At 41.5% G+C, this 24,881-nt stretch overlaps 1 protein-coding gene across 3 annotated transcripts in view; it reads left to right on the forward strand.

The window, feature by feature from the left end:
• Nucleotides 1-455: 455 nt before the first annotated feature.
• UAP1 (UDP-N-acetylglucosamine pyrophosphorylase 1) overlaps nucleotides 456-24,881 on the forward strand; it is a 41,714-nt gene continuing 17,288 nt past the window's right edge. For all 3 annotated transcript variants that reach the window (XM_049881086.1, XM_049881087.1, XM_049881088.1), the window contains exons 1-5: nucleotides 456-577; nucleotides 7,861-8,197; nucleotides 17,369-17,573; nucleotides 20,063-20,238; nucleotides 21,709-21,881. In XM_049881086.1, the coding sequence (XP_049737043.1) occupies nucleotides 7,918-8,197; nucleotides 17,369-17,573; nucleotides 20,063-20,238; nucleotides 21,709-21,881 (834 nt within the window). In that variant the 5' untranslated portion in view covers nucleotides 456-577; nucleotides 7,861-7,917. The remainder of the gene's footprint in view (nucleotides 578-7,860; nucleotides 8,198-17,368; nucleotides 17,574-20,062; nucleotides 20,239-21,708; nucleotides 21,882-24,881) is intronic.

Here is a 24,881-nt window from a genome sequence, read left to right on the forward strand (position 1 = left end):
GCCTGATGACACGGCTCCCCGCCCAACTCCTCGGTCTGCTTCTGGAAAAGGGTGCGCCTCCGAGGCGCCACACCGAGGGCACGGGTAAGAGCCGCGGGCTCTCCCCTCGTGGCACAACCCGTGACGTTAGAAAGCTTAGAAGCCGGCCAGGCATCGGGTCCGCGTGGACTCAGGCCCCACCCTCCAGGACGCAGGGGTCATGCCCCCGCCCCCTCGCTGACAGGACGCCCACCCCATCCCCATTGGGCCAGAGAATGAGTGACGTGCAGAGGCCCCGCCCCGCCCCGAGCCCCTCTCAGCGCCCGCCTTGTCGCCGGCGCTCCGGGCGCTGACGTGTCGGGGGCGGGCGGTGGCGGCCCTTCCCGGAGCCGGCAGCCACTCGTCGCGGGGACAGAGGGGCGGGGTGGCCGGGGCCGGCGCTCCGCTCGGCCCAGCTCCCGGCCCGCCCCGCCGCCCCGCCGCCCCGCCGCCCCGGCCCCCCGGGTGAGGGTATATATTCGGAGCAGGCGCCGGACGCCTATGAGTGGCCGCGCCGTGGGAGCCGGAGCCGGGCGGACCTGCATCCTCGCCGAGGGAGGTGAGAGGCTCCCAGCCCCATCGCTGCCTCCTTCCCCGCCACCCTGGAGGGGAACGGCGGGGCCCGGGACCCGGGGCGGGCGGAGGGCCCGGCCCCGCCACACACGCCCCCACGGGCACGCGCGCAGACGCGGACACGCGGCGCACGTACGAGCACAGCGACGACAGCCTGGCGCGCTCCAGGAGTCCGCCTCACCCACGCCCAGCCGTGTGCGCCACGCAGACCCATCCCACCCTCGGCGACCGGGCAGGAGTGCGGCTGGGCTGGGGATGAGAAGAGGGCGCCCCAAATGGACGGGGGTGCTGGGGGAGAATCAGGCTTGGGGCAGTGTCTGGAGCCAGGTGGGGTTGTCAAGGCGGTTGGAGTTGGAGGAGCCTCACCCGGATGGGGGACAGGAGCCTTAAGGGTCTCAAACCAGGGCCTCGTGGAGGGAGTTACTAGGGGCACTTATGTCAGGCTGCGGTGGCGGAACCCTTCAGTGGGGACAAGCGGTCGTTGGAACTTTCGGGTGGGAGCAAGTTGGGGTGTCTTGAATGAATGAGGAAAAAATTCTGAGAGCCCTGACAAGGACAGGAGATAGCTGTGGGGGGCGTGAGAGTGGGACAGAACCTATTTGCCACATTTTTGTTTGTTTTAATACCTTCAACGGGAGAGGGTTGAAATTTCTGGGTTTCCCCTCACTTGGCCAAACAGAAGGATGGGTTTGTAGGGCTGAGGGCGCACATGTGCTGAACATACGGTTTCCAGAAGATTTTATCTGAAGATTTTATCGAGCTTGGTCCCACGCTGTGGTATATTTATTCGTACATGCTTTATGAAATCTGAAGTCAGGCTGTAGTGATTATGGTAATTTGTATATGTCATGATGTAGTGCTTTTGGTTTCCAGACTTTTAGGTGAAATTCACTGGGTGTGGACTGAAGGGTTTGCAGGAAACTGAGGGCACTTGTCTATTCCTTCCCTGTTAGTCAGTTGGCTCATTGAGCTGGGATTAAAAAAGACTTCATAGGCAGTGCTGCCTACAAGATTCAGTGTTTAATGGCTCAGCACCAGGACTGTTTTTCAAGAGGTTTACTTACCAATTTTGGGGGTGTATATGAAGGGGCAGAAACCCTGGTGGTGGAGTGGTTAAGAGCTATGGCTGACTGCTAACCAAAAGATCAGCAGTTCGAATCCACCAGCTGCTCCTTGGAAACCTTATGGGGTAGTTCTCCTCTGTCCTGTAGGGTTGCTATGAGTTGGAATCCACTCAAGGGCAGTGGGCGTAGATGAACCGGGAGGAGGGAGACCAGAAAAGGAGGGAAAATAAGAACTTGCTTTCATTCATATTAAATCCTGATGTTCTATTTGATGTTGGTCGATTATTACTGAATTTATTTCTTTTTGATGTGGATGCATTAGTCTATGGGTGTACTTCGAGTTCCACCATCATTTCCAGGGCAGATCTTCATTCAACTTTTTCAGACTGTGGTTGTCAAGATAGAAATTCTAGTCTAACTCTCCGATTAACTGCTGCTTACCATTAATACGCACACCTTCCAGAATTAATGGGAAAAATGGCACTATTTTTGTGACGTGCAGGTGGTTATATCTGCCTCAAAATAAGCATCATAGGTACATTATTCTTGTTCACATCTCAGGTACGGTTGTTGTGCACACTTAACACAATATGTCAATGAGTACATGTGGCCTTGTCAACCTTTGCAGACCTCAGTGGTTCACAGACTAGGCCTGGATATCAAAATTTAACTTATCAGCTGTCTTACCTGCACTGATCCATTTTCCAAGCCTTGGAAGGTAGATGATTATCGAATGGCATTTTAGGAAATGCTTGGTTTATATCTTAAAATATTATAATAATATGTTTGCATATGCTATTTAGTAGACAGAGGACCCTTGACTGTCATTTGAGGGGGTTTGAGAAAGGCTGGTTGAATTATCTTCATCGTAAGGATGAGGAAATGTATGCACGGGAAGGTGAAATAGTTTGCACAGGGTAAAACGGGGAGAGACCAAGAAATAGGACTTCTTATTCATCTGGAGCCCTGGTGGCAAAGTGGTTAAGAAAGAGCTCAGGTTGCTAACCAAGAGGTCAGCAGTTTGAATCTATCACCTGCTCCTTGGAAACCCTATGGGGCAGTTCTACCCTGTCCTGTAGGGTCGCTATGAGTCAGAATCGACTGGACTGTTTTGGGGTTTTTTTTTTTTTTTTTTTTTTGGTGCCCTGGTCAAGGCCTTTGGAGTTGGGGGAGGGGCCTTACCTGGATAGGGGACAGGAGGCTTGAGCTTCTGAAGCCAGGACTCAGTGTTTATATTAAATACACTACAGTTATGCTTCCTTAAATCTGGGCAAATGCAGTAGTATAAATGAGACATTAGGAAAGACCTCAGATTTTGGAACATAATACAGACCTTTTCTCTCTCAGTTGCCCTTTTTTAATATGATTCTTTTTATTTTGTACTTAAAATGAAGGTTTACAGAGCAAATTAGTTTCTCAGTAAACAATACACACATTGCTTTGTGACGTTGGTTACCAACCCCACAACCTGTCAACACTGTCTTCATTCTTGATCTTGGCTTCCCCGTTACCAGCTTTCTTGTCCCCTCCTGCCTTCTCATCCTTGCCCCAGAGCTGCTGTGCCAGTTTAGTCTCGTTTTGTTTTATGGGCCTTTCTAACCTTTGTCTGAAGGGTGAACTTCAGGAATGACTTCAGTACTATGATGTATTTTTTGAATTAAAAAATAATGGTATTGTATCTCTTGAAACCTGTGTAAATCAGTAGAAATGCATTTTAATACCTGTCTTAGGCTGGGTTCTCTAGAGAAGCAAAACCAGCAAAATGTGTGTATGTATATATATATATACACAGAGAATGAGAGAGAGAGAGAGATTTTTATCAAGGAAATAGCTCACACAATTGTAGAGGCTGGAACATCCCATGTCTGTGGATCAGGATAGAGGCTTCTCCTAATTCACGTAGCTGCAGGGGCTGGCGAACCCAAGATCGGTAGGTTGGAGAGCAGGGCTCTTGCTCACAGGCTGTAAAGATTGAGGAATCCCAAGATCGGCAGGCAAGACCACAGGGTTTTGCCAGATTCACGTAGCTGCGGTGCTGGCAAACCCAAGACTGACAGGTTGGATGAACAGGAGACAGCTTCAGGATCCAGAGTGGGCAAAAGCCAGAATGTCCACTTATATTTGGATGTAGGCTACACGCCCGAGTAAACTCCCTTTCAACTGATTGATTACTCACAGCAGATCCCATCATGGGAGTGATCACATATAAACACTGAGAATAATGGCCCAGGCAAGCTGACACACAATCTTAACCATCAGAATACCCTAATGAGTGTTCAGGGCTCACTTTCCTGACTTCTTTTCTTTTCTGTTTATTTTCTCTCTAGGGGATCTCTTTCATATTATCCAGGGGATCATAACTTAATATGTGTGGTCATGATCTTGGAAGTTTTATCTTTATCTCCAGTATCTCCCCTCAACTCCAGATTACTACATTCTGCTGTCTAATCAGCATTTCTACTTGGATGTCTAATAGACGTTTCATATTTAATATGACCAAACGTGAAGTATTGATTCTCTCCATTCCCTGAACATATCCCCAACTCTGCTGCTTCCTCGTGTTTCCCTATCTCAGTAGATGGCACCACCCCTTGGATTCATCTTCCCTAGATTCCTGTCTTTACCTCTCACCCACATTCAATCCATTCTCGAATCCAGTAGGCCCATCTTCAGAATCTACCTTCTCCACCACTCTAAGCCATTATCTTCTCTCATCCGGACTATTGCAGTAGTTTTCTCTGGGGTTGTATTTCATTTCTGCCTCTCAAACATATCTTTCCTTCATTTTACAGATGAAGATAACAAAGTCGAAACTAATAGAGCCCAAGCAATAGAACCAGGAATAAAAGTCAGCTCTGTTTGATTTCAAATAGCTGGAATCTGTGAGGTAGGCATTTAAGGATGAGTGCAATTTCCGCAGATAGAAAAGACTGAAGTACTTGGAGCGGGTCTTAGGGGACAGCAAGTTAGAACTGTGTCCCATGTTGATAATTTAATAAAGCTTCATTTTCATTTGATAGACACTCCTTAATTTAGTTACCATCGTTGGTAGCTTGTAAAGTGCGTTTTATAGAGGATATCGTTTCTTTTGTCTTGTAGTATTCTATCCCTGAGTTAAATCTAAGTGGCAGACCAAAAATAAAAGCTGAGAATATAACATGCTTAACTTTATGTGCTAATCTAATATGAAATTTATTTTATAAGGAGAACCATGAAGCCAAGCTGTCACTTCGATTTTTGGGGGCATTCAGTTAAAAGAAAAGTCTCTAGAAGTTAGAGGCATGCCTCTATTGCACAGTAATATCTTTCCAGAGTTTATTTTTGAGTGGACACTAGTTAAAATTATTTCTAAGAAATTTCTCATTTGGGTTGAAATGCCCAAGACAGAAAAAAAAGTAATAATGGTTTTAAAAATGAAGTGTTTATTCATTCTGTAAAGTTCCTCACCCACCTCTCCTATACATTTTCTTTCTTTGTTTCTGTGGGCTTGTGAACTCATTTCTGCAAAGTGAGTCCGATATAAGGACATCAGTTGTGTCTATATTTCTGAATAAAGTAAGAAAAATGTGTTTCTCCTTTCTTTCTCTCCCCTTCTCTCTGTTTCTCTTGCACAAACACACACACACAAGGAGATGCAGAAAATCCTCTTTCTCCTGAGAGGTTGTATAGTGTGACAGTTAAAAGCATGAATTTACCATTCAGATTCTGTTTGAATCCCGGCTGTCTCACTTTATTAGTTGTGAGACGTTGGGCAAGTTATCTTCGTAGCTCCCTTCTTTTCTAAGATAATTCCAATGTAATAGTACTTTAGAGTTGTTTCGAAGATGAAACGAAGTAGTATCTATGAGGCATTTAGAGTTGTACTGCCAGATTGTAAGCAACGTGTCAGCATACACACGGGACACACAGATGGAGGTTCTCTTGACCTGAGTTTGTAAATGGTATTTGATGTTTAATTGTCCTGACAAGGTAGATAATGTTATTTTCCCCATTATACAGGTGAGGAAACTGAGGCACAGGGAAGTTAAGTAACACAGCTGAACTCTAGAATTGTGCTCAGAGTTACCATGTATCTTGCCTTTTGTTATTCTTATTCTTACGGTGGGAGAAGATGAATCGACTGTGTTTGTTTATACCTACTTTTCTTTTGTCCCTCACATAAAAAAAATATATATATATTATGCAGTGGTGATTCTTTGCAGTGATCCTCAGGTTTGTCCCTTTCACTCTCATTTCCTCTGCAGCTAACCTGGTTCAGGCCCTTGTTGCATACCTGCAGTTGTCTTTTAACTTGTTTTTGCCTCAGGGTATCCCTCCTTGAAATCTATCTGTAGTGTGATTGATTGCTTTTGTGTGTGGCCTTTCTAGCTGTGGTCTTGTAACTCCTACCCCAGTGATTGTGTGGTAGGGTAACTGTGGCCTACCAAGGACATTGGTCAGTTTTGGCTTAAAAGAAAGCCCATTCCAGAACAGAGAGGAAGAGCCCACCACCACGGAAGAAGAGACCCAGCAGCAGAGACCTTGCAGCAAGAGACAGTGCAGTGGACTCCCTGACCCACAGAGAGAGAAAGCTGAGTGCCTTTGAGCAGAGGCTGAGGGCCAGGTAGAGGCATGCCTGCAAGCACAATTGGGGAGCACAACTGGGGAGAGGCTGTCCTGATGGAAGAACTGTATCCTGAGTGTTCTTGAACCTGGATTGTAACTGTTACGTCCCTAATAAACCCCATAATTGTACTTAGGGCCTGTGAGTTGTGTGTAGCTGTTGCAATGAATTATCTAACCCAGTAGAGTTCTGTGGGAGGACAGTTGGTGTCAGAATTGGTAAAGATGGCGGAGAGAGGAGGTGTGCCCGACTTCCACCTCATAGGGATCAGCCTTGGGCTTTTGATCCTGGTTCTCCTTCCCCCTTGTGGGGTTGGAGGTCAGACACCTCCCCCATGCCACTGCTGCTTTTCTTTCATAGTCCAAAAGCATGGCGACACTGCCCTTTTCAGTAACCTACTGTTGGCTTCCTATTGCTCATACTATTAGGTCTGAATTCCTCTGCATACTTCTCAAAGTCTCTTTGTGGTCTGACCTGTCACTGCTGTATTTCTCACCATTCTACAGAGAACCTCAGCTTTCTTCCTGCTCTCCACCCTGCATATGCTTGCTCCTCATTGCCATCCTAGCTTGGCTTGTTTCCTCATCTTATCTGTATAGTCTGCCCGGGTCTTGGAGGAGGCCCAACTAGATCTCATTTCGTTTGTGAACCCTTTCTAGACACCACCTTTCTTCTTTGGCATTTATATTATGCAACGAGGTTAAATAATTTCTCATTCCCTCTTTTTTTTCTTACCACTGTCAGTTTAGCATGATGTTACCGTGAAATGCTCTTAAGAAACCTTGCCTTATTCACTGAGCATTATGTGCTTTTTTCTTTCTAACTAGGATTTCAGCTCTTAGTGAATAGAGATAAACCCAGTGCCCAGTGCCATCAGAGGTAACGGGCATGTTTTTATTGCTTCTCTACAGAAGCTGCTGTTGAAATAAAATATATTTTCATGGTTATAGGTGGTCCTACACGGTTAGGAAGTTAAGAACTTGGCTGCTAACCAAAAGTTTGGCCGTTGGAATCCACCGGCTGCTCTTTGGAGACCATATGGGGCAGTTCTGCTCTGTCACTCTGAGTCGGCATTGACTTGACGGCAGTGGGTTTGAGTTTTTTTAATCTTCCTGGATCTTGCTGTATTCTGAATACAACGGATATTTCTGACATTAGAGATAAAAGGAGAACTGCTGACATATTAAGCAGTCAGGTATTCTTTTAGTGGTAGTGGAGTAGTACAGAGGCAACTGAACGTGGTTGTTAGAGTGTGAGCCCTGTAATCAGACTGCCTGGATTCACATCCTGGCTCCAGCAGCCGGCTAGGTCACTCACGAGCTCAGTGTCTCAGTCTCCTCAGCTGTCAAAGAGTAATAGTATCTGTGTCATAGAGTTGTTGAAAATTAAGTGAGATAATATAGGTGAAGTACTTAGCACAGTGCCTGGTACATAATCCTAATGATTACCTTATGAATTTGATCTCTTACAAATACTGAGTGATTGAAAGGCAGAAGTTAATTCCCTTAACACCAAGTTTTTAAATGTACCCATTTTTAGGAGGAAAAACCTCAGGTTTGGAGGTTGGACCTTGACCTGTTATTAATTCCTTTTCTCTTCCAGGTTTACAGGTGTAGAAGTTACACCCCTAGTCTCGCGAAGCTCGGCCACCAGAGCATTATGAACGTTAATGACCTCGAACGCAGGTTGTCCAAAGCTGGGCAAGAACACCTGCTACAATTTTGGAATGAGCTGGAAGAAGCCCAACAGATAAAACTTTATGAAGAGCTCCAGGCCATGAACTTTGAGGAGCTGAACTTCTTTTTCCAAAAGGCCATGGAAGGGTTCAACCAATCCTCTCATCAAGAGAAAGTAGATGCACGAATGGAACCTGTTCCTCGAGAGGTGTTGGGCAGTGCTACCAGGGATCAAGATCAGCTCCAGGCCTGGGAAAGTGAAGGTACTGAGCATGTACACATGTGTGCCAAGGTTTATTATGAGATATATTAAAATTGTTAAAGTAGCTGAGTCATGAAACTCGTATTTTGATTCTTGTACTACTTTAACCCAGGTGTTTCGGAAAGAGACCGATGGCGTTGCCCAGACCTCTGCAGTGTCACCCATTGTCAGTCCCTACATTCTTTCTTCATTTCTGGTGCCCAATTCAAGGCTTTTCTCACTCAAGTCTTAATTTGCTTCCAGTATCTTTCTCCTTAGTGTCTGTACTTCTGCTAGATTTCTCTTCTTGAAGCACAAATTAAATGTTTCAGTTTGTTGTTGTTGCTGGGTGCATCAAGTCAATTCTGACTTACAGTGATCCCATGTGATACAATAGAACTGCTACAGAGGCTTTTCTAGGCTGTAATCTTCATAGAAGCAGATCACCGGGTATTTCCCCCACGGAGCAGCTGTGTGGGTTCGAACTGCCATGTGGTGCAGTGAATTACTTAATATACTTCTTCTAGCCATAGTCTTTGTAACTGCCACCAATTGACTGGGTAGGGCTATGCAAATGAGGTATATGGAAACCTAATGAGGGAATTGTTCCTGTTTGCTGTCCTGCTAGGCTTAGAAGGAGACACAGAGAAAGTGGGAGCTATAACACAGGAAGAGACAGTGAGAAACGGTGTCAGCAGAACCACGAGGCCAACAGGAGATGGCCTGGTGGGCTTCCCAGATGACGGAGCGAGAAAGTTGAGCACCTTCAGGCAGGAGGCTTGTTTGGGGGTGCCTCTGGGCACTTACCGGCAGAGTTAAAAGAGCTTTGTAACACTTGCCTGAGCGGGGCAGAGGCCAAAGAACCAGAGAGAGGCATGCCTACGGGCAAGGATGAGAAGAGGCTGTCCTGATGGAAGAACAGTATCTTGAGCGTTCCTGAACCTGAATTGTAACCTGTTTCTTCCCTAATAAACCCCATAGTTGTGAGTATTGTCTGTGAGTTCTGTGTGGCCACTGCAATGAATTATCAAACCCAGCAGAGAAGTAGAGTGTGCCATGGGATGGACAGATGGCGGCAGAATTGGTAAAAAAAGGCTGGAGAGAGGAGGTATGTCTGACCTCTGCCTCTTAGGAATCAGCCTTGGGCTGTTGATCTTGATTCTCCTTCCCCCTTGTGAAGGTACGGGAGGTCAGATGTCTCTGCCATGCCATTTTTACACGCCCACTTTTTGGTTAGCAGCTGAGCGCATAACTGTTGCACCAGCAGGGCCCTACCCTAGCCGGTTCTAGTCTATATTTTCAATCTTCTCTCTGTATTTACCCCTGCTCCTACTCCCCCATACATTTTAGCCATCCCAGACGATCTTTCCCTGAACGTTATATTATGCTTTTCCTGCCTTTGCTCATGCTTGTCCTGGCTTGTGCCACTGTCTAACTGCGTCACCTTGTGAGGTCATCTGGAGTTGTGCAGTGCAGTGGCTCTGCTGCTTGGTGGACTTAGGCTCATTGTTTAAGGCTCACCACACATACTCTTTCATCCACGACCTTTTCTTCTGTGTTTCAAGTTGGAGTTAGTTTTTCTTGCTTTTAGTTCATTCTACTTTATTGTAAGAGTTCTTTGTGTCTGTCTGTCTTGTACATTGTAAATGATTAAAGAGCAGCCCGTGTCTCATTGTCTGTGTATGTCACATAGCAGTTTAGAACAGGATTTTGCATTCTGAAGCACACTATTAGTGCTTTTGAGAAAGGCCACGATAGCTCCAATGTAGCTTTTTGGTGGAGATGAGAACTGTGGTTTTTACAATCTACTACTTGACAGCGCACAACAACTACTACTCTGTAATGAAAAGGTTGACTGTATATTGCAGTCCAGGCCCTTGAGTGTTTACATATGCTGCTTGTCAAATCTGGGCTTTATCTCCTCAGCTGTGGACTGTGCAGATTGAAGTAATTCATTTTTTCCTTTTTAACATTGCTTTATTATGAAAATACTATTAAAATAACAGAAATACAGTATATGAATTGCTTGTAACCTCCTCAAATCAATGTTATTTCTCACATTACCACCCAGTACTTGATTATATACATATTTTCTTTTATACAGGGGCAATAATATTATAGATATAATTTTATATTTTCACCATACAAAGGCAGTTTTTATTTTGTCTTCCACTTTTTGGCTCCCTTCTTCCCTCTTGCCCCACCCCCTCTAGAAAAAAAAAGAACGTAACTGGCATTATCAACCTTCTGTATTCCTCCTTGAGAGCCCTGGTGGTGCAGTGCTTAAGAGCTGGGCTGCTAACTGAAAGGTTGGTGGTTAGAACCCACCAGCTGCTTTGTGGGAGAAAGATGTGGCAGTTTGCTTCCAAAAAGATTATAGCCTAGGAAACCCTATGGGGCAGTTCTACCCTGTCCTGTAGGATTGCTATTAGTCAGAATCGACTCTGTGGCAATGGGGTTTTTTTGTTTGGTTTGGTTTGGTTTGGTGTCCCTCTTTGTATCTTTCTCTAGCCTCACAGATTCACTGATTTTCAGACTGTGTTTCACAGAGCGCTAGAGGTTCATTGCCAGAGAAGCCTTTTATGTAAGGAGGGGAGAAGGATACTAGCAGAGGTCTTCAACTTCTTCCTGCTATAAATTGCGATTCTGTTGTTATCTGTTTTATGTATTTGATCTTTTCATGAAGTTTCATTTGAAAGGGCTTGAAGATTAAAAAACAGTTTGAAAATAATTGGATTATCTTCAAGGAGGGACCTTTCAGATCTGAAATGACAGTGGCTAACCTAGCATCTTACTTAGAACAGGGCTCTGTCACTAAGGTGTGAGAGAGTGACTTCCAGATGGATCCTTTGGAATGGAGAGCTTTAATGATAATATGACCCCTACTAATTTTGGATTCATTAATCTCCCCGTCTTTCCTGTCTTCCCTGTGTTTCAAAAGACAGACAGACACAAAGAACTCTTGTAATAAAGTAGAATGAATAAAAGCAAAAAGGCTGCTACTTCGAACCAAAAGCCACGCAGGCCGCTTTTTACCCTCTAACATCCCAGCTGCCTGTATTTCTCCTTGGAATTTTAAGAAGATTAAGTCTCAGAATCAACTCTTATGGCAAGTCAAAGCTTTGACTTTGTACAAGGCAAACTTAAGGAACAGGACCTTCTGTGATTTGAGTCTGTGGGTAATGTTTACCAGCTCCTTTATGACCTCTTTGTTGGAAGTGGTGGAACTAGCTGTGTTTATGACCTGTGATTTACATTAAAATCCAGAACCATTAGAACCAAGTACAATATTAGAAGGTGGAAAACAAACTTCCTTTTGGCTTAGTGTCAAAGGAACAATGTTTGTGGCTTAAACAGTAGGAGTGGAGAGGGAGAGGCTGTGCTGACATTATATCCTTTTCACTTAGCCAGAAACTGCGACGTGTTTGCAAATTCGTAACAAAATGAGGTTTCCGTAGTAAGTTATGAAAGGGACGGGGTGGCCATTGTGAAGATGATAGAGTTGTATTTCAAAGAGTAGGGAGATCTTGGTAACCTTACTGAGGACAGTTGTGTTTTTGTTCTTTGTTTTTCTCTTTCTGGCATGAGGAGATAAAAAGCATTGTATAGTAATTTCAAATTATCTGATACCTATTGACATTATAATGGACACTTTAACATCTAAGATGGAAAACTATTTCTGAAGGAAGAATATATGAGTGACTGCTGTGTTCCTGTTGAAGAGAGATCTTATTTTAATTCTTGACCAGCTGTAGAAAATGTAATGTAGAGAGCAGCTGGAAAATAGCTTTTTTACAAAGCTGAGATTCTGAAAGAGAAGTAATTAGAAACTTTGAGAACATCATTTTTGTAAAGATACTCAAATTGGGAAAATATGTTTGCTTAATAAGAATACCTAGTCTTTATCAACACAAATGCATGCTTGTATTGGACACAAAAGAGTATTCCAATTTCGTATTATAATAACAAACTATTATTCAGTATTAACCTATTTTGCCTCTGAGACATTTTCTTATTTTTCTTCATGGTGCTTCTGTACCATATGGCCCTCTGGATGAAAAGTAGTGAATGGATCAGTTAGAAGAAATGTATTCATAACATTATCTACTCTACATTTTCTGAAATCTAGTATAATAATATTTTTAATAGGTTTATTTTATTTTAAAAGCATTACATGCTTGTTTTAGAGAATTTAAAAAATACTAAAAAGTACAAAAGAAAAAATAGAAATATCTACCATCCCATCTTCCAAAAATGAATACTCACTGTAATATTTTATAGTATTTCCTTTCAAACACAAGCTTTGGGATTATGGTTTATTACATTTTTGTAGCGTGCTTAAGAATTTGTTATTATGGAAAATTCCAAGTGTACTTTTAAACAAATATTTAGAGACAAAATAGTATAATGAACCCCCACATATGCAGTACCTCGATTAAACAATTACAGATTTTTGCCTCCTGTCTCTCTCTTTTTTCTTTGCTGTAGTATTTTAGGGCAAATCTCAAATGTCATGTTAAATCTTACACTCATGCGTTTCAGCATGCATCTCTAAATATGTGGATGTTTTGTTACTAATCATTACACCATTCTTATGTGCAATAAAATTCACAGTAATTCCTCAGTAGCTAATGAAAAAAAACCTGTTGCCATCGAGCCGTTTCTGACTCATCGTGACCCTGTAGGACAGAGTAGAACTGCCCCCACAGGGTTTCCAAGGAGTGGCTGGTGGATTTGAACTGCCAGCCTTTTGGTTAGCAGCCTAGCTCTTAACCACCAAGACCCCCCAGTATCTAATAGCCAATTCAAATAAAGATTTCCCTGATTGGTCTGCTTTTTGTGCTTAATGCTTTAGGGGAAAAGTTAATCTAAAAAATAATAGTGTCAGCTATAAAATGTGATGAAAAATGAAAAACTTAAAATATCTCCTCAGACTGACTTTCTTGGCTGGTTATCCTTTATTTCCAGCAGTTGCGTGCCTGCGTGCCCCATTCTCTTGTCCTAGAGTACCGGCAATGTAGATGGAAGTCAGGCCACGCTCTACTTGGAGAAGTCCTGTGCCGTCCGTCCTCACTGTTTCAGGCACAGGGCCTGGTTAACGTGTATGGGAGGAACTAGTCCAAGCAGGAAGTTATCTGGGAAACATTTGGCTGCTGAGGGGCCACTGCAGACTCTTCTGTTTTTTGTAAACAGTAAAAAGTGCTCAGACTCATAATGTGTGACTCTGAGCAGAGAAATGACTCCAACCTTGGACACGTTTCACTCTGGCGTGGATTTTTTTTTTTTAACTCTGATTCGATTTGTGTTGAGGTCGCCTCCATTAAAAAAAAAAAACAAAACTCTCATGTCCCATAATTGAAAGATAGAAGGGATGATACAGTGATGTGCTTTTCAGGTTTTTTTTTTTTTTTGTATTTCTGCAGAAGTTTTGGGATCGGAGAAGTCGCTAATTTCCTAACTGTCACATGTACATTTATAAAAAAAAAAAAAAAGTAGACCTTTTTTCAGATAGGTGCAGTACTGCACATTTCAGATTTATGTTACAGCAACACCAGTACAGTTTGAAATAATGTGTTACTGCCGTATTACCAAAAAGCTTACTGAATTTTGTCGGCCCACTTAGTTTCACACAGTATTTCATCTGTCGTTATAAGACGGGTTACTAAATGTATGTGTTACAGAGTTTTGGTAAACATTGCAGCTTTATTGTAGTAACAGCTGGCGTACACACAACTTGATATTGTGAACAACAGCTGTAGCTGCATTTAGTTCTTGAATTGCGGCTGGCCTCGATACTCTAGGGACTGCTTGCTTTCTTCTTGTTTTTCTCTCTCTGCTCATAAAAGAGGTACATAAGCAGGAAGAATTTAATGCAGAAAACTTTTGACCACAAATATATGTGAATAGTGTTATAAATAGTTGTACTAGTTGTGGTTGGATAGAGATGTAAATCTGCCCGGAAGTGTACACGTAGCAAACCTGATCCCAGTGCCACTCTTAAGAAATGGTGAACAGATGGGTTACCAGCTCACAGCTGGAAAGAAGAGTTGAAGAAAGTATGGCAGACAGGGGTTTAAAAACGAGCAATACCATTTATTTTATTCAAGAATGAGGCCATCATGAGCTGCAAGTTAGCAAAACCTTAAAATTGGAAAATTTGAGAAAACTGACATGAAGGAATAGTTCAGAGAGTTCACTGATCCAGGAAGGAGAAAAGTTTGTGTAGAGATATTTAGATAACTGGTTAGAAGCTGTGGAAGACGCTGCATCGTGTTCGGTGCTGTCAGGAGAGATGGAGCTCACTCTGGGAGCAAGGCTTTTACCTTCTCAGGGAAGGTAGTTATCTTTGGACTGAAGATAAAAAAGAGTGGAAGAGTCCGGACAACTGACTAGAGCCGTGTTAACAATAAAGCAACTTAAAACACATGTGCCATATGAAGACTATAGTACAAAAGGAACGAAGGGCTGCATCCGGAATACTTACCTGGGACTTCTTTTGAAGATGCTGAGAAGTATTTCTGACTCTAACGCTGTTGGTGGTAATGGACAGGCCTCAGTTATTTATTTGCATTTTAGAAAGGTTCAAAACTTGTTTTGCCTCAAAACCTAACTAGAACAGACCTGAGACTATTTATAAACTTGATTTGTTTAGCTTAATGTGATTACGGGCTGCTGTCCCAGATCTGCTGGGAATATGTTATATGTATACAATACTCCTTCCCTAAATTCTGAAGAGTTCTATATTCTGAAACAAATCCGATACCAAATGTTTAGGTAAGGGGTTGTGGGCCTTTTTTTTTTTTTTTTTTGGTGGGCTTATTTTAAAATAACACTTTTTGGGTCAATGACAATAGAATTAAATGTATGCCCTGGAAACCATAGTTTCTTTGATAACTCAGGGAACAACCAAATGTAAAACAGTTTTTAGAGCTGCCTTATGTGGTTCCCTGCTCTCCCCAATTCCAGCTGGTGCTTTAGCTCAGTCTGTTAGGATATGATGGTTACGGGGCTTATGTAAGGTGAACACAGACCCGGAATACTGTTAGAAATGTCAGTGTTTGGGAAGCTTTGGAGACTGTTGGCATTTCCTGGTGCAGCAGCTTTTCTCTGTAAGGTGGTGATTAAGACATTAAAAAAAAAAAAAAAAGGGCAGTACCGTTTCTCATGAATTCAGTGAAAAAGGGAAGAAAGGGGAACACGGAAATTGGAAGGAGAGTTTATACTCCTAACAATGATGGTGCTGTAATAGCTCTGTTAACTGGCTGTGACAGAGGCTGCCCGCAGTCTACACTCCAGAGGCAGCATGGTGTGGTGGTGGGTGGGCCCTGGAGTCGGCTTCTGATCCTCATCGGGTTTACTAGCTGAGTCACCTTGGGCAGGACCCTTAACTTCTCTGAACCTGTTCTCTCTAAAACAGGGAAAGTCTGTCTGCTTTAGATCATAGCTACTATTGTGGGGTCTAACACGACGGCGCTGGCTTTTTTTCTTGGCGTTAACATTAGTTACCCCTGATTTTGTTTTCTTACTTTCAGACTCTAATCAGGTACTGTTAACTGCTGTGGAGTTAATTACAAGCACAAGTCTGGTTTGAGGCAGGGAAGAAAGAGTAAATTAAATCTCAGGTAGCTAAGATCAGCTTCATATCAAAGGTGAAAATTATAGAAATATATAATTGCTTTAACATTTTCTAATTGACAAAACAGCTAGAATAGTTGCCGAATAATGTCTTGGACTACACTCATAATGAAGAAAAAATGTAGACTCAGGACTGGGGATAGTTTTAATTTTACAGCGAGTTTATTTAGTGTATTTCTTTGAGTTCTTGATGTACTAGTATATTAGCTTTAAGAAAACCTAATATATCACAAACACCTAAAACATAAAGTTGGGAAAGTAAATAAACCCACATTACTAAGAATTTCAAAAGTAATAATAATCAATATTGGCCACCACTGCCCCTTTCAACATGACCTTCAGTTGTAGGCAGCAGGCCATAACATTTCCAAGAATTTTAGTCAAAGTACGAAATTCAGAAAACAAGGATGAAAAACACCAACCATTGCTTTGCTTTCATTTGAAATTTTACAGTTTTTCTACCGTCCCAGTCTCCATGTTGGCTCTTACACAGGCTACTCTGCTGTATGTGCTGAGATTGTTCACCTTCCAGTGTCAAGATTTTGGGTTGTGTGTGTGTTTAATCCAAACTGAGAATCTGTCTTTCAGTAGCTTTTAGTTTCTTTACTTTTTCCTTTCCTTTCTTCTTCCTCTCTTTTTCCCTCGAATCTTAACTCCATCCTGAGTTTATTTTAGTCCAGAGAATAACATTTTTATCCAGAGATTGTTTGATTACCCCTTATTGCTGAATATTCAAGTGGTGAAAACAGACAGAAGAAATAAATCAGCAACAAAAAGACTTTGAGTCTTAAGTTCTTCTGAGTGGCTGTAGATGGCCCATTGTTTAAAAAAGACATTTTAATCAATTTTATTAAAGTATAGTTACATATAATAAGACATACCAGTTTCATGAGTTTTAACAAATATGTATACCATGTAGCTACCACGCTAATCAAAATACGGGGCATTTCTAGATGTGCTTTCATTCCCCTTTGCAGGTAGTCCCCCAGGCCCATTCAAATGAGTTAGGTTTCAGACCCAGCTAGCTTGACTTCAGAGCCTGGGTTCCTAGCCATTGTACTATACTGTTTTCCTGACGGAGGGTTTCTTTTCTTTACATTTACTGGGTGGTAGCTTGTCTAGTCTATTCGCATGTTCATTGATTAGTTATTATTATTGACTGATTTATAGGCTGGAGATAATTTCATAGCATCATTGTTCATCTTGAAACCCTGGTATCTTTTATGTGGTCTTTTTCTTGACATCAAACAAATAGTCACATACTTACGAAACATCTATAACATCTCTTGGATCCTTGACTTCTGATGTTACCATAAAAAAAATACTAGTTTATTAAAGTGTAGCATTCATTGTTTGGCATTTGGTTGGGTTATATACATTTAATTGCTTTAATAATTAAAATGTTGTATTAACGAGATGGTCAGCCCATAGTTCTCTGCGGCTCACTTGTCCTTTATGCCTTGTGCAGCTAAGATGACTCTCTGCTGCCACCTAGGGATATATAATCCTAAAATGTTGAATTATAGAAGTTTTGTGATAAACACATTTTCTCTTTTAGGACTTTTCCAGATTTCTCAGAACAAAGTAGCAGTTCTTCTTCTAGCTGGTGGACAGGGAACAAGACTTGGCGTCGCATATCCCAAGGGGATGTATGATGTTGGTTTGCCATCCCATAAAACACTTTTTCAGATTCAAGCAGAGCGTATCCTGAAGCTACAACAGTTAGCTGAAAAATATCATGGCAACAAATGCATTATTCCGTGGTAAGCTGTGTATTATTATGGAAGGTATTTGAACATATATTGGTTTATAATATTCAAATGTATATAGACTTTATTCATAAGTGGGCATATTTCCTGTTACTTCTGATTTTCTCCCAAGGTACAATTTACTATACATGCTAAAAGTAATATTATAGCTAGAAGGATAATCACTGTAGCCTCAGTGAGCAATGTATACCTACATCCAATTTTTACATCCCTACCTGAGTACCTCTGGGTACTCAGTGGGCCCTCAAAGTCTAGAAACTTCATTGATCCAGAAACTGATAGTTTTTCTAGGTATACAATTTCTAGTTAAAAATAATTGTCCCTCTGAAATTTGAAATTTGAAGGCATTACTTTATTGCTTCTAGTGTTGCTGTTGAGACATCCAGTGCCCTTCTAGCTTCACATCCTCTCCCCTACCACCCAGAGCATCTGGCATCTGAAATGTCAGGGTGATGTGGTGTGGGTCTATTTTCAGCCATTGCTTTGGGTACTCAGTGGGCTTTCTCTGTTTAGAAACTCATGGCCTAAGTGCCAGGTTCTCTAGCCTCCTGCCAGGTATCGCTTCAGAGTTGAATAGGCATCACTCCAGACTTTATTGCCCTTCTCCCTCCCACACATACTGAAAGTTCCCCTGATTTCTCTGCTATGCGCACCCAACTTGGATTCTTAGTCTCTTCTAGGGAGTCCCTGGATGGTGCAAATGGTTAAGGCGTTCAGCTGCTAACTGAAAGGCTGGAGGTTCAAGCCCACCCAGAGGTGATTCGAAAGAAAGGCCTAACGATCTACTTCTGAAAAATCAGCCATTGAAAACCCTATGGAACACAGTTCTACTGTTACACGCGTGGGGTCGCCATGATTCAGACCGACTCAGTGGCAACTGGTACTAGGATGCAGTGTTCTCACGGCCCTTCCTCAGACAGTGTCTCCTAAACACCGAGAGATGACCGAAAATTCTGCTTTGCTCTTTAAAAGTTTTGGTTCAGCTCTTTAAATCTCCCTTCCGGAGCAGCTTTGGAAGTTAGCACATGTTTTGAAGGAGAAGTCAGCTGTGTGTTTGTCTCTAATCTTGTCTGTTCAGCCCCATGTGACCAACAAAAGCTCTGCTGGCTTTTCTGTCCCCCAGCGGTAACCTCCTGCCTGGTCCAAGCCCGGATTCTCCACCACTAGCCAGTGTCCGAATCAGCAAATACCTTTGGAAAAGGCAGCTGCTTATCCTCAGTTCCGCTTTGAAAGATTCTCCCTCTGTGGAATTTTAGTTCCAGTTCTTGTTGCTTCTGTAGCTCTCTGATGCCTTTAAAAATATGCTTTTCATACTTTTCCCAGCTTTTCTAGTTCTTCTGGACAAGAGTGCTGTGAACTTTTTTTTTTCCATCTTGATTCCTCTGGGGGTTTCTGAGGAACATCTGTGTTGTTGAGTGGCTACCATTCGACTTACGGTTCTAGCCTCCCACTGTCATGTTGGACTTCCTTCTGTCTTTCTCCTACCTTCTCGCAACATAGAATTTCTGTTCTTTTTTTATGCACAGCAGTTTAGCCACATCTTTTGTCATCTCCGTCTCAATCATGACCAAACCTTTTGAACCAAAGTTAAAAATACCCAGGATATGTTGTTAAACAGATACCTACTCTGGTGGGAAATTATACCATTGTCCTTATTCATTTAGTCATACTAACCAATATTTATTAAGTGCCTGCTTTTAGGTGCTGGGGATATTAAAAAAAAAAACAAACCAAACCCGTTGCTGTCGAGTTGATTCCAGCTCTAGCAACCCTATAGGACAGAGTGAAACTTTCCCATAGAGTTTCCAAGGAGCACCTGGTGGATTTGAACTACCTACCTTTTGGTTAGCAGCAGTAGCTCTTAACCGCTACATCACCAGGGTTTCCAGAATGTGGGGTAGTTACCTTCTCCTCTCCGTTTATCTAGAGTAAAAAAAAAAAAAATTTTTTTTTTTGTAGGAGTTTTTAAATTCAGAATACACTTTTCACAGAATTCTAAAATCCTTGCTATAGCCAGGTACAGACTCTCTGTTGCAGGAAGTATGTTTAATATCATTAGATAGATTTTTTTTTTAATATACACAAGGATTGATGAAATTACTATAGGAAATTCCCTTTGGGTCCCATTGCCATTGAGTCGATTCCAACTCATAGTGACCCTCTAGGACAGAGTAGAACTGCCCTGTAGAGTTTCCAGGGAGCAGCTCGTGGCTTTAAATTGCCAACCTTTTGGTTAGCAGCCATAGCTCTTAATCACTGCGCCACCAGGGCTCCTCCCTTTGGGTAAGAAAAAAAAAATTTTTTTTTTTTTTTCTGGGTAGTAGCTAATAAATGAGTCTTATCCAGGAAAAGGATGAAGGAACTCAAAACGAGAAGCACTGCTCTCAGAGATTTTCTTTAGCCTAGAAAATAGACAAAACTTTATTTTGTTCTAATTTATATAGTATTATTGCTTTGAAAAAAAATTTTTTTTTTCTTACAAGGTATATAATGACCAGCGGCAGAACAATGGAATCTACAAAGGAGTTCTTTGCAAAGCACAAGTACTTTGGTTTAAAAAAGGAGAATGTAATCTTTTTTCAGCAGGGAATGCTGCCTGCTATGCGGTTTGATGGGAAGATTATTTTAGAAGAGAAGAGCAGCGTTTCTATGGCTCCAGGTTTGTAACCCTCCTTGTTTAATGGTGGTAAGAAATGCTAATATTATCAATCATTATATTTTGATTTGCTTTTTAAGATGGTGATTTGGATGTTAAAAAATTTTTTTTTTTTTTTTTTTTTAATTTGGCAATGATTTAAGAAAATGAAAATGCCCAGTGGTGAAATGGATGCCCATATACTTTTTGTGGAAGTCCGCACTAGAGAGCACTTTGAGCAGCATTCAGGGTGTTCATTCTCTTTGCTCGGTGTTTTATGTACAGCAAGGTACATGACTATCTGATTTATTAGAGTGAAAAACTGGAAATCATTTACTGTTTAATCAGTGAGAGGCTAAATTATAATTCCTCTAGAATTAAGTATTAAAAATTGCCTCGGAGTCGATTCTGACTCATAGTGACCCTATAGGACAGAGTAGAACTGCCCCATAGAGTTTCCAAGGAGCGTCTGGTAGATTTGAACTGCTCGCCTTTTGCTTAGCAGCTGTAGCTCTTAACCAGTGTGCTTCCAGGGTTTCTGAATTATTAAGCAGTATTAAGATAATTGGAGGCATTAAATGACACAGGGAAGTAGTCTGAGTAGGTTAAGAGAACGTAAGCTACAAAACCATGTACACGGTACGATAGGGCCAGCACTTTGGGCAGTTGCGGGGGCCCCGTGCTCCTTGCCATTTGTTAACGGCACCTCCTGGAATTAGACTGTGTGCTGCCTGGGGAGCCACGTGCAGTGACCTAAGAATGACTTAGTGATAAAAATCACCACTGGCGATTCATGTCTGTGTGAGTCTGTACTTGGAGGAGAGGCTGACAGGAAGGAAACAACAGCATTAACGTGGTGATCTCCACGGTGGGCTTCGATTTCGTCGTTAATTCTTTTTGTTAATGGAAGAGGTTACTATTCTTAGATCAATTCTGTGAGGTTGTCTGATTTCTCTTCATCATTTAAACTGTGAAAAGAGCACTAAAAATAGATGGGGGGAGGACGCTTTTACTTATATTTTAGTTTAAGACAGAGTAGACCCTTGTATTAATCTGATCTTTTAACAAATTATCTGATTTAAAATGCTCTTGTAGTTTCGAGATAGGAGAGATTATCAGCATTTGGGCTGGAGATGCAGAAGTAATTTATACAAATGCCAGTGAACCTTGAAATCTTAGGAAATAACCATTGTCTGATAAAGAATTTCTTATCTCACAGTATATCACAGGTGAGATTATTAAAAGGGACTCAGTTGCCTGGCTCGGCATTAATGATGTTACTTTCCAGATACTTGTGTGCTAAGCAGCGTGCAGAAGCACGTAGTATAACGGCGATACCTGAATCCTTCTTTAATGGTATTTCGCTTTCTTGGCCCTTTAATGTGAAATGGTGGTTTTCAGAGACCTTCGCCCAGTTTGGAAATACTAAACGACCTTTGGGTTACTGAGGTGATGGGATTTGGCGTACCACTAACGGGCTGCTTTATTTCCCAGATGGGAATGGTGGTCTTTATCGGGCTCTTGCAGCCCAGAATATTGTGGACGATATGCAGCAGAGGGGCGTTTGGAGCATTCACGTCTACTGCGTTGACAACATATTAGTCAAAGTGGCGGATCCACGGTTCATCGGCTTTTGCATTCAGAAAGGAGCAGACTGTGGAGCGAAGGTGATGCTAATGGTCTTCCTTGTCGGTATATACATCCTGGGGGCTGTACTAGATGTTTCAGTCTAAGTTGAGTATTTCAGAACCATTCATGCCTCTGAGGTAATTAACCTACACCACCCCCCTCCCCCTTTTTTGTCTTAAACTAGCAATATTTGATTCTAGAAATAATCGTACACACTGTTCATCCTAAATAAGAGTTTAAAATGTGAAAATATTTGGAAGTACTTGGGAAAGTGAATGGTAATCATCAGCCAGAGATGGATTCATTAAATATCAACTTGTGTTTGATCAGATGAACTCATTTCTTCCTATGACAAAATTACTGGAGTGGTAGACAATGGAAATATGGTAGTAATAGCAGATTGAGACTTCAGCAAGGCAGTTGGCAAGTTACCCCATGGTGTTCTTGTTACTGAGATGAAGACATGCAGGTTGGGGATAAGGACAGCTAAGGAGGTTAATAACTTCTAGAATGACCACAAACATACTGTGGTAGAAAGAAGTTTGTATGTCATGTAATAAGTCTCAGTCCTTGGCAGTATTCCTTCGACTTTTTTTTTTTTTATCATGTAGATGAAATTATAGGAGGCATGCCTCTTTGGTAGCAAACAAAATATGTAATATACATTGGAATGAAATAGTCAGGAAACACTGAAGACTATTTGAAGACTTAAAAAAAGACATAAATACTACTTTCCTGGCTGGAAAGATTTAGTTAAGTTTGTAAAGGTATCAGTTCTCACCAAATTAAAGTACAACACAATCCCAATCAAAATCCCAATGAAGCAATTTTGGGAACATTGGACAAAATGACTGCAAAGTGTAGAATAAACCTGTAAGTATTGCCAAGAAAATGTTGAAAGAGGATGATGATGGGGGGAGGGAGGATTGGTGACAAACTACCAGATATTAAAATGTATTGTCAGAAAGTAATTAGGTGTGTGCTACTGATAGCAGTAAATGGCAGATTAATGGAACAGAACACATGGGTCAGAAACAGTCCATTTATAGAATGAACTGTATAAGATTATGGCATTTCAAGTCAGTGGGGGGAAGAGTGTACTATTCAATAAATGAAGTAGGAGAACTGGTTAAATATAATTAACATCTCTGCCTCAAAGCTCATAATAACATCATTTTAAAATGGGTTACATAGTTAAATACAAAAAATGAAACCATAAAAATGATAGAAATAGAATAATTTTATAATATCAACTTGGAGGGAAGCCCTTTCTGCCAAAAGCTTGAAACTGTACCAGCTCCTGACAAAAATAAACTGCTTATAAATTTGAAATATTTGGATTTAAAAACAAAACCTGTCGTAAGAGACATACCATGTTCCTGGTTGGAGATTTTATATTGTAAAGATGTCCTTTCTCTCAAAATTAATCGGTAAATCAAATGTGAAGTTACAGCCAAAGCTGAAGTCTTAAGTTTATGAATACAAGATTGAGCTGGTAAACATAATAAGACTCCTCTGACACCAGGAATAAAAGAGATGGTTTAGTCAGCATATTTAAGATCTGTGCCTCTTCCAATATTCTGTGACTATCTGCACTGTATTGTAAATAGCTACTAAACTGCAATAGAAACGTAGTGTATTGGACTCTAAATAGTAACTAATCTTTAAAAAAAAACAAAAATCAGTGTGCTTCCAACTTGTTCCACGTGGTGTCACTCTTCTCTCTAAAACAGAAGCTCAAATTTTACTGCTCTGAGCATCAGTATCAGTTTAAATTCTGTAAAATCCGAGTCTTGATCTGGAAGGGGCCTCAGAGATCATCTGTTCAGCCCCTTTGATCTCAGACATAATCACACAGTTCCAGTAGTTTTAAGTCCTAGGTTCAAAGTCAGTAATCCTATTAGTGAAACCAGGACTAGAATTCACACTTGAATCTACCAGCCACTCCTTGGAAACCCTATGGGGCAGTATGCTAAAAACATTTAGAAATGTTGGAAATCGTTTCTGTAATCTGCCCCCCTTTATTAGTAAGAAAATCAAGATATTAAAATACGTATTTAAAAACGCCTGAATTGGGGACTGAGTCATAGTGTAGTAATAGAATTCTTTGCAGTACTTCTTTAATAGGCTCATATCTTGGTGCATTGGAGCCCTGGCAGTACAGTGGTTAAGAGCTCTGCTGCTAACAAAAAAGTCAGCAGTTCGAATCCACCAGCTGCTCATTGGAAACCCAGTGGGGCAGTTTGTTCTACTCTGTCCTGTAGGTTCACTGTGAGTCAGAATCACCTCAGTGGCAATGGGTTTGTTGTTTTGGATCTTGGTGCATTAAGCATTTTTTATGGAGTGAGAGCCTTGAGAAGAGAAAGAGTGGGGTGGTTTGCAAAAGCAGAGAGCTAAAAGGTTAGCAATGATTGTTAAATGAAGATAGTTCCGTAAAGCTCTTATAATACCAAAACCTATTTAGGTTATAATGTTATTTTGGACTCAGCTTTTCAGGATTTAACTTGTAGAAAGTTGAGTAAACCTCTTAATTTTATACCATGTATCTTTTCTGTGTAATACAAACTGATTTCAACTTCATGCACTTTACAGGGCTTTTGTCAGTAATGTCGACTTTTATGATACCTGGAGGTTGACTGATGGTTGTTATAGAAGTAATCCTTTCATTGGCAGATTAACGCTTTGGATATGTCAAATGTGACCTTGCTTATCCTTGTTTTTCTTGGCTGATTGGCAGAAGGGGTATAGAGGTGATTTGTAAAATAAATCCATGTTTTTTGTTTTTGTTTTAATGGGAATGAGAGGAGTCTTGCAAATTCCCATCTAGGAAGATAACCCAGTGTAGTGTATGTGAAGTGAGAGGTGGTGGTGGGCTGATAGACAGGAAATAGGCCCCTGATTGGTTCAAATCATTTTGCTGTGTAATGTTTCCCTCCAGTTTAATCCATTTCCTTGGTAAAAGTTTCTTTTCATTGAGTACTGTGCTCCTTTCAGCAGGGCAAACAGTGTAACTACACAGGAGGCCTGACGTATCCAGC

This window comes from Elephas maximus, chromosome 3 (assembly GCF_024166365.1).
Source record: "Elephas maximus indicus isolate mEleMax1 chromosome 3, mEleMax1 primary haplotype, whole genome shotgun sequence".
Taxonomy (NCBI): Eukaryota; Metazoa; Chordata; class Mammalia; order Proboscidea; family Elephantidae; genus Elephas; species Elephas maximus.